The sequence below is a fragment of the Monodon monoceros genome, unplaced genomic scaffold (assembly GCF_005190385.1).
Source record: "Monodon monoceros isolate NGI ecotype Baffin Bay Population unplaced genomic scaffold, NGI_Narwhal_1 Super_Scaffold_5, whole genome shotgun sequence".
Lineage (NCBI taxonomy): Eukaryota > Metazoa > Chordata > Mammalia > Artiodactyla > Monodontidae > Monodon > Monodon monoceros.
Window position 1 is genome coordinate 109,290,689 of NW_021703782.1, and position 13,865 is coordinate 109,304,553.

At 52.0% G+C, this 13,865-nt stretch overlaps 1 protein-coding gene across 1 annotated transcript in view; it reads left to right on the forward strand.

Annotated features, from left to right (window-relative positions):
- The window catches only part of CFAP77 (cilia and flagella associated protein 77), a 134,133-nt gene that overhangs the window by 66,230 nt on the left and 54,038 nt on the right, over positions 1–13,865 (forward strand). The window contains exons 2-3 of the mRNA XM_029203931.1: positions 10,684–10,783; positions 11,301–11,529. Of these exons, the coding sequence (XP_029059764.1) occupies positions 10,684–10,783; positions 11,301–11,529 (329 nt within the window). The remainder of the gene's footprint in view (positions 1–10,683; positions 10,784–11,300; positions 11,530–13,865) is intronic.

The following is a 13,865-nucleotide window of genomic DNA, read 5'->3' on the forward strand; positions in this document are numbered from 1 at the left end:
CCCCCGGTGGACAGGCTAATGATATCCACCGGCTAGTATGACTGTTCCTCACTGAGAACTTTCCAGGCCCTCTGCTGAGAACTCCCCCTGCATCACGAAATGCTCCAACAACGCTCCGAGCTGGGTATCCCCCATTATACCTATTTTATAGGTGAGGAAACTGGGGCTCAGAGGTTCAGCAACTTGTTCAAGGCCACACAGCGTTGAGAAGCCAGAATTCCAACCTGGGCATTTGGCCCCAAACTTGTGTTTGTACACATCAAACTGTAAAGTCCCGGTAAGTTGCCAAATGATTTCTGTTTGGAGCTGGAATGGGATGAACCGTAGGCAGGCAGCAGCCAATCTGCAATTAGCCAATAAAGCTGCTAATTATGCCCGGCTCAGACTGTTAGGAAACTGAGTCTACCTTCTTTAAGCACGCCCCAGCTGTACGTTCCCAGAGCTGGGGGCTGGGGCCTGGGATTAAACCCCACGCAGTGGATAACCCACAAAACAGGCGAGTGACACTTAGCAAAGCATTACCCCGGTGATTTCTCTCCATCAGGGCGTTTAGCTTTATCCCTTGTGTGTTCAGAAAATGGCCAGTCTTGCCCATAACAGCTCCATTTACTGGGCATCCTCTCCGCATCCACTCTGGTGCCGAGATCATCTTGTTTACTCATCTCAGCCTCAGACCTAAGATGGCGTGCTGTTTCCCCCGTTTTACAGATCGGACACTTGGGGCACAGATAGGTTGAGTGACTGTTTCAAGATCACGCAGGTGTAATTGACAGAGCCCATGTGGATCCTGACGTCCCAATTCGAGAGCCATACTTGTAAGAAGGAGTCCATCCTCATCACTTCCCAACAGTGGAGGTGCCGTCTCTTTTAGGGGCTTCTGCTGTTACCCAGGAGGAAGTTTCTGGGAGTTCCTTTCCCAGGACAGTGAGCTACCTCTTGAGAGTGGCTTGGGTCTGTTCATAATCAGGTGAGCCCTAGCCACTTTTCATTGCTTTTTTTTTTTTGCGGTACGCGGGCCTCTCACTGTTGTGGCCTCTCCCACTGCGGAGCACAGGCTCCGGACGCGCAGGCTCAGCGGCCGTGGCTCACGGGCCCAGCCGCTCCGCGGCATGCGGGATCTTCCCGGACCGGGGCACGAGCCCGCGTCCCCTGCATCGGCAGGCGGACTCCCAACCACTGCGCCACCAGGGAAGCCCCCATTGCTTTTTTAAAAGAAAAAAAAAAAAATCCAAATCATGGTGTTTGTTCCTTCCAACCTCTCATGTTTGCCTGTTTCGAAAGGCTGTGCGTTTCCCCTCATTCACCTAAACCTGCGGTTGAGTTACTGGCCCCCTGAGGCCGCGGGCTCAGAGCGAGGCATCCGCGCACTTTGCTGCCCGCTGCCTTCTCGGAGTGTAATCAAACATCAAGCTAAGTAGCAAATAAATCTCTCGATCTCATAAGCTGCACAGCGAGATCATGTAAATGCAAATGAAGGAGCGGGTTTCAAGCTGTCGAGGGGGAGGGGAGAGAACGCCGGGGCCCTGTCGCCGTGACTGCCTCACGCGGCAAGGGCCATATATCAGCTGCAGTAACGGTTCTGGCAGCACCGAGGGAGCCAGGGCTGCCCCGGGGAGGACGGAAAAGCCAGGCAGGTGGCAAAACACAGGCAGCCCTGGGTCGTGGGGACCAGGCAGGGGCCGGCCGAGTGGCGTGCCGAGCAGGCGCGGTGGGGCCTGGAGAAGTGTCTGCACTGCCTGGGGCTCCCCTTGTCCTGAGCTGGTGAGCTGCTCTAGTAATACCGACAATGACAGCAGTAACAGAGGCCACTGGATACTGGGCTCCAATCCTTGGCCTGGGGAGGTTTTACAGGTGAGGAAAGGGGACCAGACGATTCAAGTGACTTGCCCAAGGTCACATAGGAAGTGGCAGAGCGAGGTCTCAGCTCTGTGACATTAACAGGCTAGTTTCCGGTATCCTCCTGCTGGACCTGCGGCTCTCCCCTCCCCTCCCTTTCCTCCCCTGACCCAGCGGCGGCCAGCTCAGCCCCCATTATAAACTTGATGACATAGAAGAAGAACCTTAACTTTGACCCTTGGCAGGAGTATAGGAAATAGAAACTTTGGCTTTAACTCTGCCTTTTGACTTTTTTAATTAGAAAAGTAAAATCTCAGTACCCATCACCCCCGCCCCGCCCCCACACCCTGCCCCTGCCCAAAGGCTGCACCTCTAAGGACACATCCTCACACAGTCACTTATGTCGTTATGTTTCCTTCCAGTATTTTTTCAATGAATTTTCTACATGGTTGTAACAATAGCGTATGTAAATTTTTGAACCCTGCTGATTGTTTTTTCACTTAACGTTATTTTATATGCCTTTGATCATATATGGATGTGGTCTTCTGGTGTGTGGCTTTTCAGTGTCATTATGCGATGTTCAGCTGCCACTCACACAATGCACATCGTTCAAAGAATCCGGCTTCTGAGACAACGCCGGAGTCCTTTGGTGCATAATGCACCTTATTTCACATGATTGTTTATCTGACGTTCTCATTATGGAAATAAATAAATATCCTCTATGCTAATCATGATCACAATTTGCATTTATATTGTGCTTTTCATTCGAGGGTCTTAAGTTGTTTTATAATAATGAACTCCCCCTCCATGAGCGAGATGGGACATGTGTGCATGTGCGTGCGTGGGCAGAGCCGTATACAGATATTTATTTAATAACCACCAGGCAATAACTGTGGGATCTCATGGAACTACGCTTTAATAGGATGTGGGAAAGTGAGCGGAGGCTTCTCAACTGTCGAGCAAACATACATTTAGTTTAGACTCTGGACGAGAGGGTTAAGTGGGCTACACTCTTCTGTGGCTGCCAGGAGGTGGGAGTGCTTCCTTTACGGGCCTTAGTCTTCATACATGAACACCTAAGATTGGTCCAGAGCCCAGGCATCAAGCTCTCAGACAGGTCTAAAACCCATCTTGGAAATGACCACCAGCTCATTTGTCCAGAGTGAGATCCAGTTCAGACCGTCCGAGAAACCAAGCCAGTTAATTTCACCCATTTTCACCTCTTTGGTGGGAAATGGGGGCAAGTTAAGACTTTTTAAAAGTATATGAGGTGGGAAATCATTAGATCGGAGTTACAAGGTTGGGTCACTTGTTCTGAAGTTGTCCCAGGAAAATGGGCTCTGGCGCGGCCCTGGGGATAGGGGTCCTCCTTCCTGGGTCTCAGGTGACTTTAGTAGGAAACGCCACTGGTACTTGCCTCTGGAAAGCCCCAGCGGTCCTGATGCTGGTGACGGGCTGCTCCAAGAGGACTTCCGGGCCAGGGGCTGCCTGCCCGACCCAGTTCCCACTGCAGGTTTCCAAGGCTTGTTCCTCGATGTTGGGTAGTGGAGGGAGCTGCCGTGCGGAAGGAGCCCAGAGAATCCCAGGACCCCCTGGGACAGGGAGCGAGATGGTTTTAATTAGAGCTGAGAGACGGGAAATAAGGCAGCGAGGGATGACATCTTAATGAGGTTTAATGAAGCTGTCTGCTGATGGGGACAGCTGTCACCCAGAGCTGTATGCTAGCCAAGCCACTTTGTGACAGAGGAAACTCAGAAAAAGGCACAATCTGAAAGCAGCTGAGAAGGGCGGGGTGGCCAGACTCAGAGCTGGGGTTTTTCTCCTGCATTGGCCTCTTGATTCTAACACCTCAACAACAAGGGATTCCAGCTAGTAGGCCAGATTTGAATAGCTTCCAATATCTCACAATTCCCCTTTGTGCAAAGCTCAGGTATGCCTCTGAAAAGACCTTGAGGATGTGCACGAGGTGTCTTAGAATTCAGCCGTAAGAGACAGGGAGGGCTTACATTTGGGGGCTGAAAGGGATCCACCATCCCATCCCTTTCTGAGACTCAATTTCCCCCTCTGTCTCGTGGTGACCACGTGGCCTCCGTTACAGAGATGTTGTGAGGGGCCACTGTAGGTGAGCACAGAGCTATGAGGTCAGAGGGCTGGGTTTAACGCCAGCTCTTCCATTTACTACCTGGGTGCCTTTGGGCAAGTGTGAACCTCTTTAAGTTTCAGTTTTCCCAACCGTCAAACGGGAAAACAACCTCCCAGTGAGGCTGGCAGAGTTCGGGGTGAAGCAAGAAAAGCTCTCAGGACATAGTAAGTGCTCAATAAAAGTGTCTGCTAAATGAGGTCACGGGGCATAACGTGAGCCTTGCACGTTGGAGGTGCCCAATTAATGTTCACTCTCTTCCTTGTTTCTTTCTTCACTTCTGTAGTAAAGAGAACAAAGTGGTTCCCAGGGATCCCTGGGCAGGGAGGGTGCTCTCAGCCTTCACGTGACCCCACAACTGTGCCATCTGCCCCAGGAACTTTGGACATTCCAGCTGAGAGCCATCTCTCATCCTATTGTGGGCTGGAGGGGCAGGCTACCTGTGGGACTCGGGTGGCCAATCAAAGCTGAGATTTGTGGTCACATCTCATCAGTTTCACAGCCAGTTTGCCTGCATCTAGAAGTTCAGGGTCAGAAGCTCCTCTGAGCACCTGTTTATCAGTCCTTAGCTGGTCCCTGAGTTGCCCAGAGACGTGTAGTTTCCTCTGTCAGGCAGCTATTCTCTGTAGGCTTCTGGAAAGCCCCTCTGGACAAGCTGGGGAGGGAAGCCCAGGGTCGGTGCCGGGCCCTCCCACCTCTGGCTGGATCCCTTTTGCTGCTTCCAGGGAGCCCCTGGAAGAACCCTCAGCACCCCTGTTCTCACTGGCTGTCCCACTGGGATCTTCTTCAGGTTGGCTCTCTCCCCAAAATGCCAATCCAAGATCTGGATCTTCTCTCCTTTCCAGCCCTGACCCAGGCATGACTCAGCTGTCCTGTGTCCAGGTCACTGAAATGACAGCTCTTCCCATAACGCACAGTCTGTACATCAAACGGCCTCCTGTCGCTGGGGCTCTCCCGGGCAGAAGGCTACTTACGTCCTCTGTGGGTGTGGAGGGCACCGTGCGAACAAGTCAGATGCACCTGTTCTGCGTGAGCAAAATCCAGTCTGCAGAGCTAAAGTCCGCGCACAGGACGAAACAATGGAGAGTCCCGGGCAGTTGCGGCTAAGTGCCAAGAGGTGGCGAAAACTGTGTGGAGTCAGATGAGGGTTCAAGTCCACCCTTGGCCACTCATTAGCTGGGAGGCTTTGGGCAAACAAGCCCCTACAGCTGTCTGGACCTCCCTTTCCCACCCGAAAACCCGTGTAGTTTCCAGGGCTGCTTTACGCGTTAGTGGTACCCTGGGGGGCAGTGAAGCGCCCCCGTGGAGCCTGGCCCACGGTCGCCATGATTACAGTGTTGCTGTGGTCGGTGGTGGTGGCACCAGGGCGGGGCCAGTCGGCCTATCTCGTTGGGCAGCTGAGCTGGTAATGGGTGAATACACTGCTCCTCTAGGGCGTTCACATGTTAACGCAGGGACTCTGAGACACACGGCCCGAACCTAAAGGATCAAACTGCCAAGGGTGGAATTTCAAGCATGACGGTAATGTCAGGACCCCACCGCTCTTGCGACACGTGGCCGCCTTGCAGACACGGATGCGCTCTGAAGGAGGGTGGGGCGGGGCAGGACCGCGGGGTGTGAGGGGCACCCACATCAGGTCGGGAAACAGGACCAGTGCCCCCGAAGACTCCTTGTGCTGCTTGCAGCCACCGTCCCCACCCCCATGGTACCCACCCTCCCGACTTCTGAAACCAGACTTTAGTCATGCTGTGTTTGAACTTCACTGGCATGGAGCAGCGCCTGCCTTGTGTGTCCAGCTCCTTCTGTCCCACATTTGTGTGAGAACCACCCAGGTGGTTGTGTAGAGCTGTTCTCTCGTTCCCGGTGCCATCGAGCAGTTCCTAACCTATTGGCATTTGGGGCCAGATGACTCTTTGTTGTTGGCAGTGGGGCCTGTCTTGTGCATTGTGGGATGTTTCGCAGCATCCCTGGCCTCCACCCACTGGAGGGAGGGTAGTACTGCCTCCTAGCTGTGACAACCAAAAACGTCTCCAGACACGGGCAAATGTCCTCAGTGTGGGGGGGGGGGCGCACAATTGCCCCCAGTTGAGAACCACCGCTATAGAGTGTTCTATTGAATGAATATGTCACCATTTTTTTTTTAAATCCACCTGGGATGGCCATTTGGGTAGTTTCCGGTGCTTGGCTATCACAAACTGAGCTGCTACGAGCGTTCTCAGACATCTCTTTGGGTGGACTTGGGCACTCATTTCTGTTGGGTGTCCAGGAGGGAATTGTTGGGTTATCAGTAAGCGTATGTTTAGCTTTCATAGATACTGCTAAACAGTTTTCTGCAGTGGTTGTACCAATTTACATTCCCACCAAGAGCATGAGTGTTCCGGTTCATGTCTTTACCAATATCATCGAGTTTTTTATTTTGTACTTCTCAGAGGTTGAGCACCTTGACATATGGGTCCTGGCCACTTGGACATCCCCTTAAAAAAGCGCCTATTCAAGTCTTTTGCTCGTCTTTCTATAGGATCGTCTGCCTTTTTCTTATTGATTTGTAGCAGCTCTTTATATATGATGAATAACAGCCCTTTGTCAGATATATGTATTGCAAATACCTTCTCTCATTCTATAGACTCACACATTTTTAGAGCTAGAGGCAGTCTGTGCTCCCCTATCAAACCCTCTGGTGGCCTTGGTTGTCATTACTTGTTCAGTTTGTCCTTTTAGCAAGATAAGGAATTTCATAAGGGCAGGGGGCAGTATGTGTCTGCTTTGTTCACCTTAGAACTCCTGGCACAGAGCTTGGTGCAGAGGGGATACAAAATAAATATTTGTGCAGCGAACGAATGAGCGACTTTCCCATTGGGATGACCTTTGCAGCCCAAGGCTTCAGTATTTCTGGCCGTCGTTGCTTCCTAGGCAACCCTCACTAAAAATCGTGGAGATTGAGGCACCCGCCTGCTTCCCTGCCTCCTTCACCGCCAGGCCCCGCCCAGTGGCAGCCGCTGAGTCTGTCGTTCCTCTGCGAGCTGGACTTCTGCCCACCTGCACCTGCCAGAGGGAGGCGGGGCCTCTCCCGGAGAAGTCACATTTTAATTAACTTCCCTTGCCGTCACCTCACCGGAGAGGCCAGATCACTTTCGTAAACAAATGAGGAGCCAGGGCTTTGTCTGCCGCTCAGAGTGAATCACACGGAAGGAAATGCAAACAAACCACCCAGCCAGGGCCCCCACCTGAACCTCAGAACTCTCAGCTCTCGAGGGAGGTAAAGGCCTGGGATTTGGGATGAGAAGGAAGAGGGAGAAAAAGGATGAGGCAGTGTGTAGGAAAGAGCTGCCAGAGTCTCCAAGGAGGCAGTTCATTCATTCATTCACTCATTCAGCCCCTCTTTACTAGCATCTGTTCTCTGCTGATCTCTTTGAAAAAGAGAGGTGAGAATAAAAACTATGTGGCATGTGGGGAATCTCTGTACCTTCTGCTCAATTTTGCAGTGAACTTTACATTGCTCTAAAAATAAAGTCTATTTTTAAAATTTATATTTTTGGCTGTGTTGGGTCTTCGTTTCTGTGCGAGGGCTTTCTCTAGTTGCGGAGAGCGGGGGCCACTCCTCATTGCGGTGCGCGGGCCTCTCACTGTCGTGGCCTCTCTTGTTGCGGAGCACAGGCTCCAGACGCGCAGGCTCAGTAGTTGTGGCTCACGGGCCCAGTTGCTCCGTGGCATGCGGGATCCTCCCAGACCAGGGCTCGAACCCGCGTCCCCTGCGTCGGCAGGCAGACTCTCAACCACTGCGCCACCAGGGAAGCCCTAAAGTCTATTTTAAAAATGATTAACCTTTAAAGGAAGGAAGGGATAAAGGAAGGAAGGAAGGGAGAAAGAAAGAAAGAAAGAAAGAGAGGAAGGAAGGAAGGAAGGAAAGGAAGGATGGAAGGAAGGAAGGAAGAAGGAAAGAAAGACTTAGCAGACAGTCTGCCGAGGGATACAGACATTAAACTGATCATCACACAATTAATGACTTAATTACACTACTTTGTAATCTTTAATGGCTTTACTGAGATACAATTCACATACTATACAATTCACCCGTTTAAAGTATATGATCCGATGGCTTTCAGCTTACACACAGGGTTGTGCAACCAGCACCACAATCAATTTTAGAACATTTTCATTACCCCCCCAAAGAAGCCTTATACCCCTTAACCATCACGCCTCAATCATTGCATTCCCCTCTCCATCTCAGCCATGGGCAACCACGAATCCACTTTCTGTTTCTATGGATTTGCCTATTTGGGACATTTCTTGTACATGAAATCATACAATATGTGGTCCTTTGTGACTGGCTTCTTCACTGAGCACCATTTTGTAACGGCCAGTCCATGCTGAAGCAGGTTCTACTGCGTAATTTTGAAAGTGCCCTAAAGGTGGAGCTCAGGGCCCTATGGTGCCATAGACAAGGAAGTTTGCCTGTACTGAGGGCAACCCGGGAGGGCTTCCCAAAGGAAGTGGTTTTTAATCTCAGGCATTTATAGAACACCTGTTATGTGCCACCAGGAAAAAGAAGTCAGTAGAAGCCATCAGAAGGCTGTGTAGGATATTATATTCCAGGCAGGCTGGCCCGGCATGTGCATTCCTGGAAACTGAGAAGATCATTTCAGTTCTAAGCCCCAAATGAATAGAATGGATAGTAAGCGTTACCAGACCCAGATGAGGGAGAGGCCACAGTGAGCCCCAGGGGTCCAGAGAGCTTGAAGAATAAGAACCAGAAAGGGGGGCTTCCCTGGTGGCGCAACGGTTGAGAGTCCGCCTGCCGATGCAGGGGACACGGGTTCAAGCCCTGGTCCGGGAAGATCCCACATGCCGCGGAGCAACTGGGCCCGTGAGCCACAACTACTGAGCCTGCGCGTCTGGAGCCTGTGCTCCGCAACAAGAGAGGCCGCGATAGTGAGAGGCCCGCGCACCGCGATGAAGAGTGGCCCCCGCTTGCCACAACTACAGAAAGCCCTCGCACAGAAACGAAGACCCAACACAGCCATAAATTAATTAATTAATTAATTAATAAAGTCCTACCCCCAACATCTTAAAAAAAAAAAAAGAACCAAAAAGGGGAGGGCAGGCCAGGAGCAAAAGAGGCCGGGACTCCGGCAGACCCTTCAGGGGTGGGGAGTGGCCTATTGTGCCTAAATCTCAGGACCACGTGGAGTAGCCAGGAAGGCAAAGCTGCAGAGGTGGATGGGGTTGGAGCATGCGGGGCCCAGACTGCCAGCCCAGGGGAGGGCTTTCCTCCACGACAATGATGAGCCATTATAGGTGGTCCCACATCATCCACCTCTATGCGCCCAGGTCTCCGGGAGCCAGAGAAAAGGGGAGAGAGATTGATGGGAAAAGGAGAAAGGGTGAGCCCGGAGCCACCAGACTCTCTGGACAGGCTTTGGTGAGGCCAGAGCCAGGAATGTCCTGGGAGATGTAACACCCTGCAACTGGGAGCCCACTGCCTGGGGCCCGTGGGGGTGGGAAGAGCAGCTGCACCCACCCAGCTCAGTAAGGTCCATGGTCCCCAGGGGCCTGATGGTACCGGGAACGTCACACACCTGGCTGGTATCTCTTTAGCAGGTGGATTTGAATGTGGGCTGGAGATACAGCCTGGGTTCAAATCTCAGCTCTGCCACTTCTTGTCCCATGTGACCTGTCTTGACCTCTCTGTGCCTCAGCTTCCCCATCTGAGACAGGGCAGCTGTGAGGACTAAGGAGGAGAGGCATATGAAGAACCCAGTGCTGTGTCTGGAGCACAGACCTCAGCGGGTGTCCATTGATGAATAGCAACAATCTAAGCACCGTACAGGACAGGACCTCTGAGCTCAGGGAGCTGCTAGTCTAAAGAGAGGCAGTGCAGCATCATGCTTAAGAGCTTCACCCCGAAGCCAAACACAACTGCATTTGACATCCAGCCCCATCCTTTAGGAGCCGTGGATCATGACCCCGCCACTCTGGGTCTCAGCTTCCCCACCTGTACAATGGGGGAAATGATGTGGTTGATAATAGAGCAATTTCATCCCTACAAACCCCTTCTGGAGGGTTAAGGAGTTGACCAGAGACCCAAAGAGTGAGAATGGCAGTCCAGCCGCCAGGAGGGTGACAGTGGGCCTTGTCACCGTATCCCCACACGCTCAGGTGACATCCAAGGAGGCAGCTCCAGTGACGATGATTTGAGCCATCCCCAGTAGGAATGAAGGGTTAGGGAGGAAAGATGCCCCCTCCCTCAAGGGTGGCCCGAGGTGAGTCTCCGTGAACCAGGTCTTTCTGTCCATCTGCAAGATACATCATTTCCAGCTCTAGGTTGCCAGATCTGGGCGGGACCCCAAATATGGCTGCTTAGTGCGGGGACCATGCCGCCCCTCTCTCCCGCTGCACAAATGCACGTCCTCCCTCAAGGCCTCGGTCCCGACGGCCCCCCGCCACGAGGGTCCTCCTGACTCTGCTCTCCTCACCCGCCCCTGAGCAGTAGCACAGCAGGCAGGCTTCCCCAAGGTGTGTCTCAACGCCCAACAACAGTTAGCGCTCATCTCAGGGAGGGCTCGTGTCCCACACCCTGGTAGCCCCGAGGTCACCCACAGGGCCTGGGGTAAAGCGGTACCCGATGACTCCCTGTCACTGAATTCAGTGTAATGCTGTCGGCCTGAGGTTCCACTGCTCACCTTTGCTCTCTGTCCTTCCCCCAACAGGCTGAACTTGGGAAGCCCCGGGAAAGAAGCTGCAGTCTGCCTGGGATTAATTTTAATTACGGACTCTACATCCGGGGGCAGGACGGAGGGGTCCCTGAAGGTGAGCAAACTTCCTCTGGAGCCCAAAGGGGCTTGAACTCTCTACCTAGGCTACTTCCTCCAGGAAAAGAGTCAAGGGGCCTGCCCTGCAGCACGATTCTGGCGGAAACCACAGTTTGCTTAGCCGAGAAGGACAGGACCACGAAGGGTCCAGGTCTAAGGTGTCAGGGAACTAGCAAGGGCCCCAGACAGTGTGGAACCTTGTCCCCAGGCCAGACTGTCTGTGCTCTGCACCTTTTGAGCTGCAAGCATAGACAGGCTCGTGACCAACCGTCTGATCTCCCAAACGAGGTCAAGGCCAGGCAAACCCAGGTCCATGAAGGATGCTCAGGCATCGTCTAGAATCTCTGGGAATCCTGACCCCACCCTTTCAGGGGGCCAAGCAGGGCTGTCACCCAACAGGCTGCAGGTTCATGAGAAGGTATTCGTGCCCCAATTTCTTCTCTGTCAGAGGCCACGGATTGCTTTACTTCCCAGACTCATCTCCATGCCATGGCTCTGTCTCTCCCTGCCCTCAGCCATTGGACACTGGAATGTATTTAAACAGCAGCCTACCTACCCCCATGAGCTGAGCCGGGATTATATCGCCATGAACCGTGGGGCAGTAAAAGCTGGCCTGGTAACTGCCCGGGAGAACTTCCATTACCGTCAGCTCAATGACATCCGCATCAGTGACCAGGATGACCGGCGCCTCAAGAAGGAACCGCCCTCTCTCCCTCCGAATATGACGTTCGGGATCCGGGCACGGTAAGATGGCTGGCACCCGTGCCAGACGGCTGGCACCCGTGATGGTGAGGGGGGCGCTCAGCGGTGACTGAATTAGGGAACAATGTGGGAGCATGACTCTGGACTCCAGGGAGGGGCGAGTGATCCAGGCCTGGCCAATCAGCATATCTCACAAACCACGGCCAAAGTGATTGGTTCAGAGGCAGACATGTGACCCATGTCCCAACTCTGGAATGCGTGACATTCTATAAAAGTAGAATGTGGTTGCATGTAATCAAGTCTCAACTCAAACGACTTTGATTTTTTTTAAGGGGAATTTATTGGCTCACATGATTGAAAAGGTAGAGCTTCAGGCATAGCTGGATCTAGGCAATCAGGCAATGTCACCAGCATTGGGTATGTCTCTCCATGACTTGGCTGTGCTTCCCAGTTTTGGCTCTATTCTCCGACAGTCTTCTTCCTCGTGTGGCAAAATGGCCAGAATCAGTTCCATTCTTACATCCTACACTTTTAGCGACCCCAGTGGGAGTGGTATAGGAACTACAAAAGCCTTGAGATTAAGATTCTTTGGTCCAACTTCAGCAGCATGCTTACCCCTGAACCAACCAAAGGAGTGAGTAGAAATTGTGACCTACACTGATTGGCCAGGCCTGGCTCACACTTTTGCCTCTGCGCCAATTACTGAGGCTGGGGGATTCTGGTGCTCTGATTGGCCAGGCCCGATCCCTTGCCCTTCCTTGGAGGGGGCATGGTTGGAATCAGTCCCCACGATCTACAGGGGCTGATGGTGGAAAAGATGCAGAAATAGAGGTTCTGATCCAGAAGGAGAAGAACAGAACACGATAGCAGGCAAAAACAGCAAATGTCCAGTACAACAGGGCTTCCCAACCCATATTACGTCACAACACAAGCATTACAAAAATCACTGGTATTTGTACATTACATTGTACACATAAATAGCAGTGCCCTCAACCAGCAGTGAACGGCCTGGGGCCTCCAGCTGCCCCAAGTCCCATCTGTGACACCTGAGACTAAGCCTGTATCTTGGTGTCCATCTGTGTGGCACTGCCCTGCTCTGCCCACATGCAAGGCCATTGACAGTCTATCTCCAGTCCCTTCCCATTCACAACCCACTGTTCCGGGACCGGTGCCTTCCTTTGGCTGTGCTACTCAACTTTTTGTGGGGAGTTGAGGCTTCCTTTATTTCTTATTTTATTTTTTCTAATCATCTTTTACTGTGGTTAAATATACATAAGATTTACCATTTTTAGGTGTACAGTTCAAGGGCATTAAGTACATCCAGATTGCTGCACGACCATCACCACCATCCATCGCTAGAACTTTCTCTTCTTCCTAAACTGAAACCGTGTACCCATTAAACAGTGACCCTCTATTTCACACCCCCTCAGCTCTTGGTAACCACCCTCTACTTTCTTTCTGTATTAATTCGACTACTCCGGGGACCTCCTATAAGTGGAATTATACAGTATTTGTCCTTTTATATCTGGCTTATTTCACTTAGCATAATGTACTCAAGATAAATCCATGTTGTCCTGACAGTATGGATCAGAATTCCCTTCCTTTTTAAGGCTGAGTAACAGTCCATGGTGTGTATATATCACATTTTGTTTATCCACTCATCCCTTGATGCACACTTGGATTATTTCCACTTTTTGGCTATTGTGATTAACGCTGCTATGAGCATGGGCGTACGCTATCTGCCTGAGTCCCCGCTTTCAATTCTTTTGGGTATATACCCACAAGGGTAATGGCCGGATTGCATGGGAATTCTATGTTTATTTCTTTGAGGAACTGCCACGGTGTTTCCCGCAGTGTTTGCCACCATACCTTTGTATGCTTTTCCCTCTGCTTTTCTCAGCATCCTACCTGGTAGAATCTACTTGCTCATCAAAGCTCAGCTCAGCTTCCTCTCTTTGGTAAGCTTTCCCACCTCCCTGGCGTCAAACTCTACGCACATCTCTCTCAGCAGAAAGGCTGTTTGTTCATCGCTGTTCAGCGGCTCTCAGCAGAAAGGCTGTTTGTTCATCGCTGTTCAGCGGCCCTCAAAACCTGAAAGGTGGCACTAGAGACACATTGGAAAGTCCCTTCTGGGCCAGATTAACTAATCATCTATATACTGTCCTCCTCCCACCTTTGAAATAATGCCCAAGTCGACCCCTCGAGGCAAGGCAAGGTTCTCCAGGACTGCCTGGAGTGCAGAGGGCCAGAGCCCCAGCTGTGTGACCACTAGACTGGTCCATACTGGTCACCAGTGTCTTGAAGACAGCATGGTGTCCAGGAGGAGTCGCCCGGGCTTTTCGTCCCACCTTTGTTCCCAACTCTCTTTCCCTCCAGGG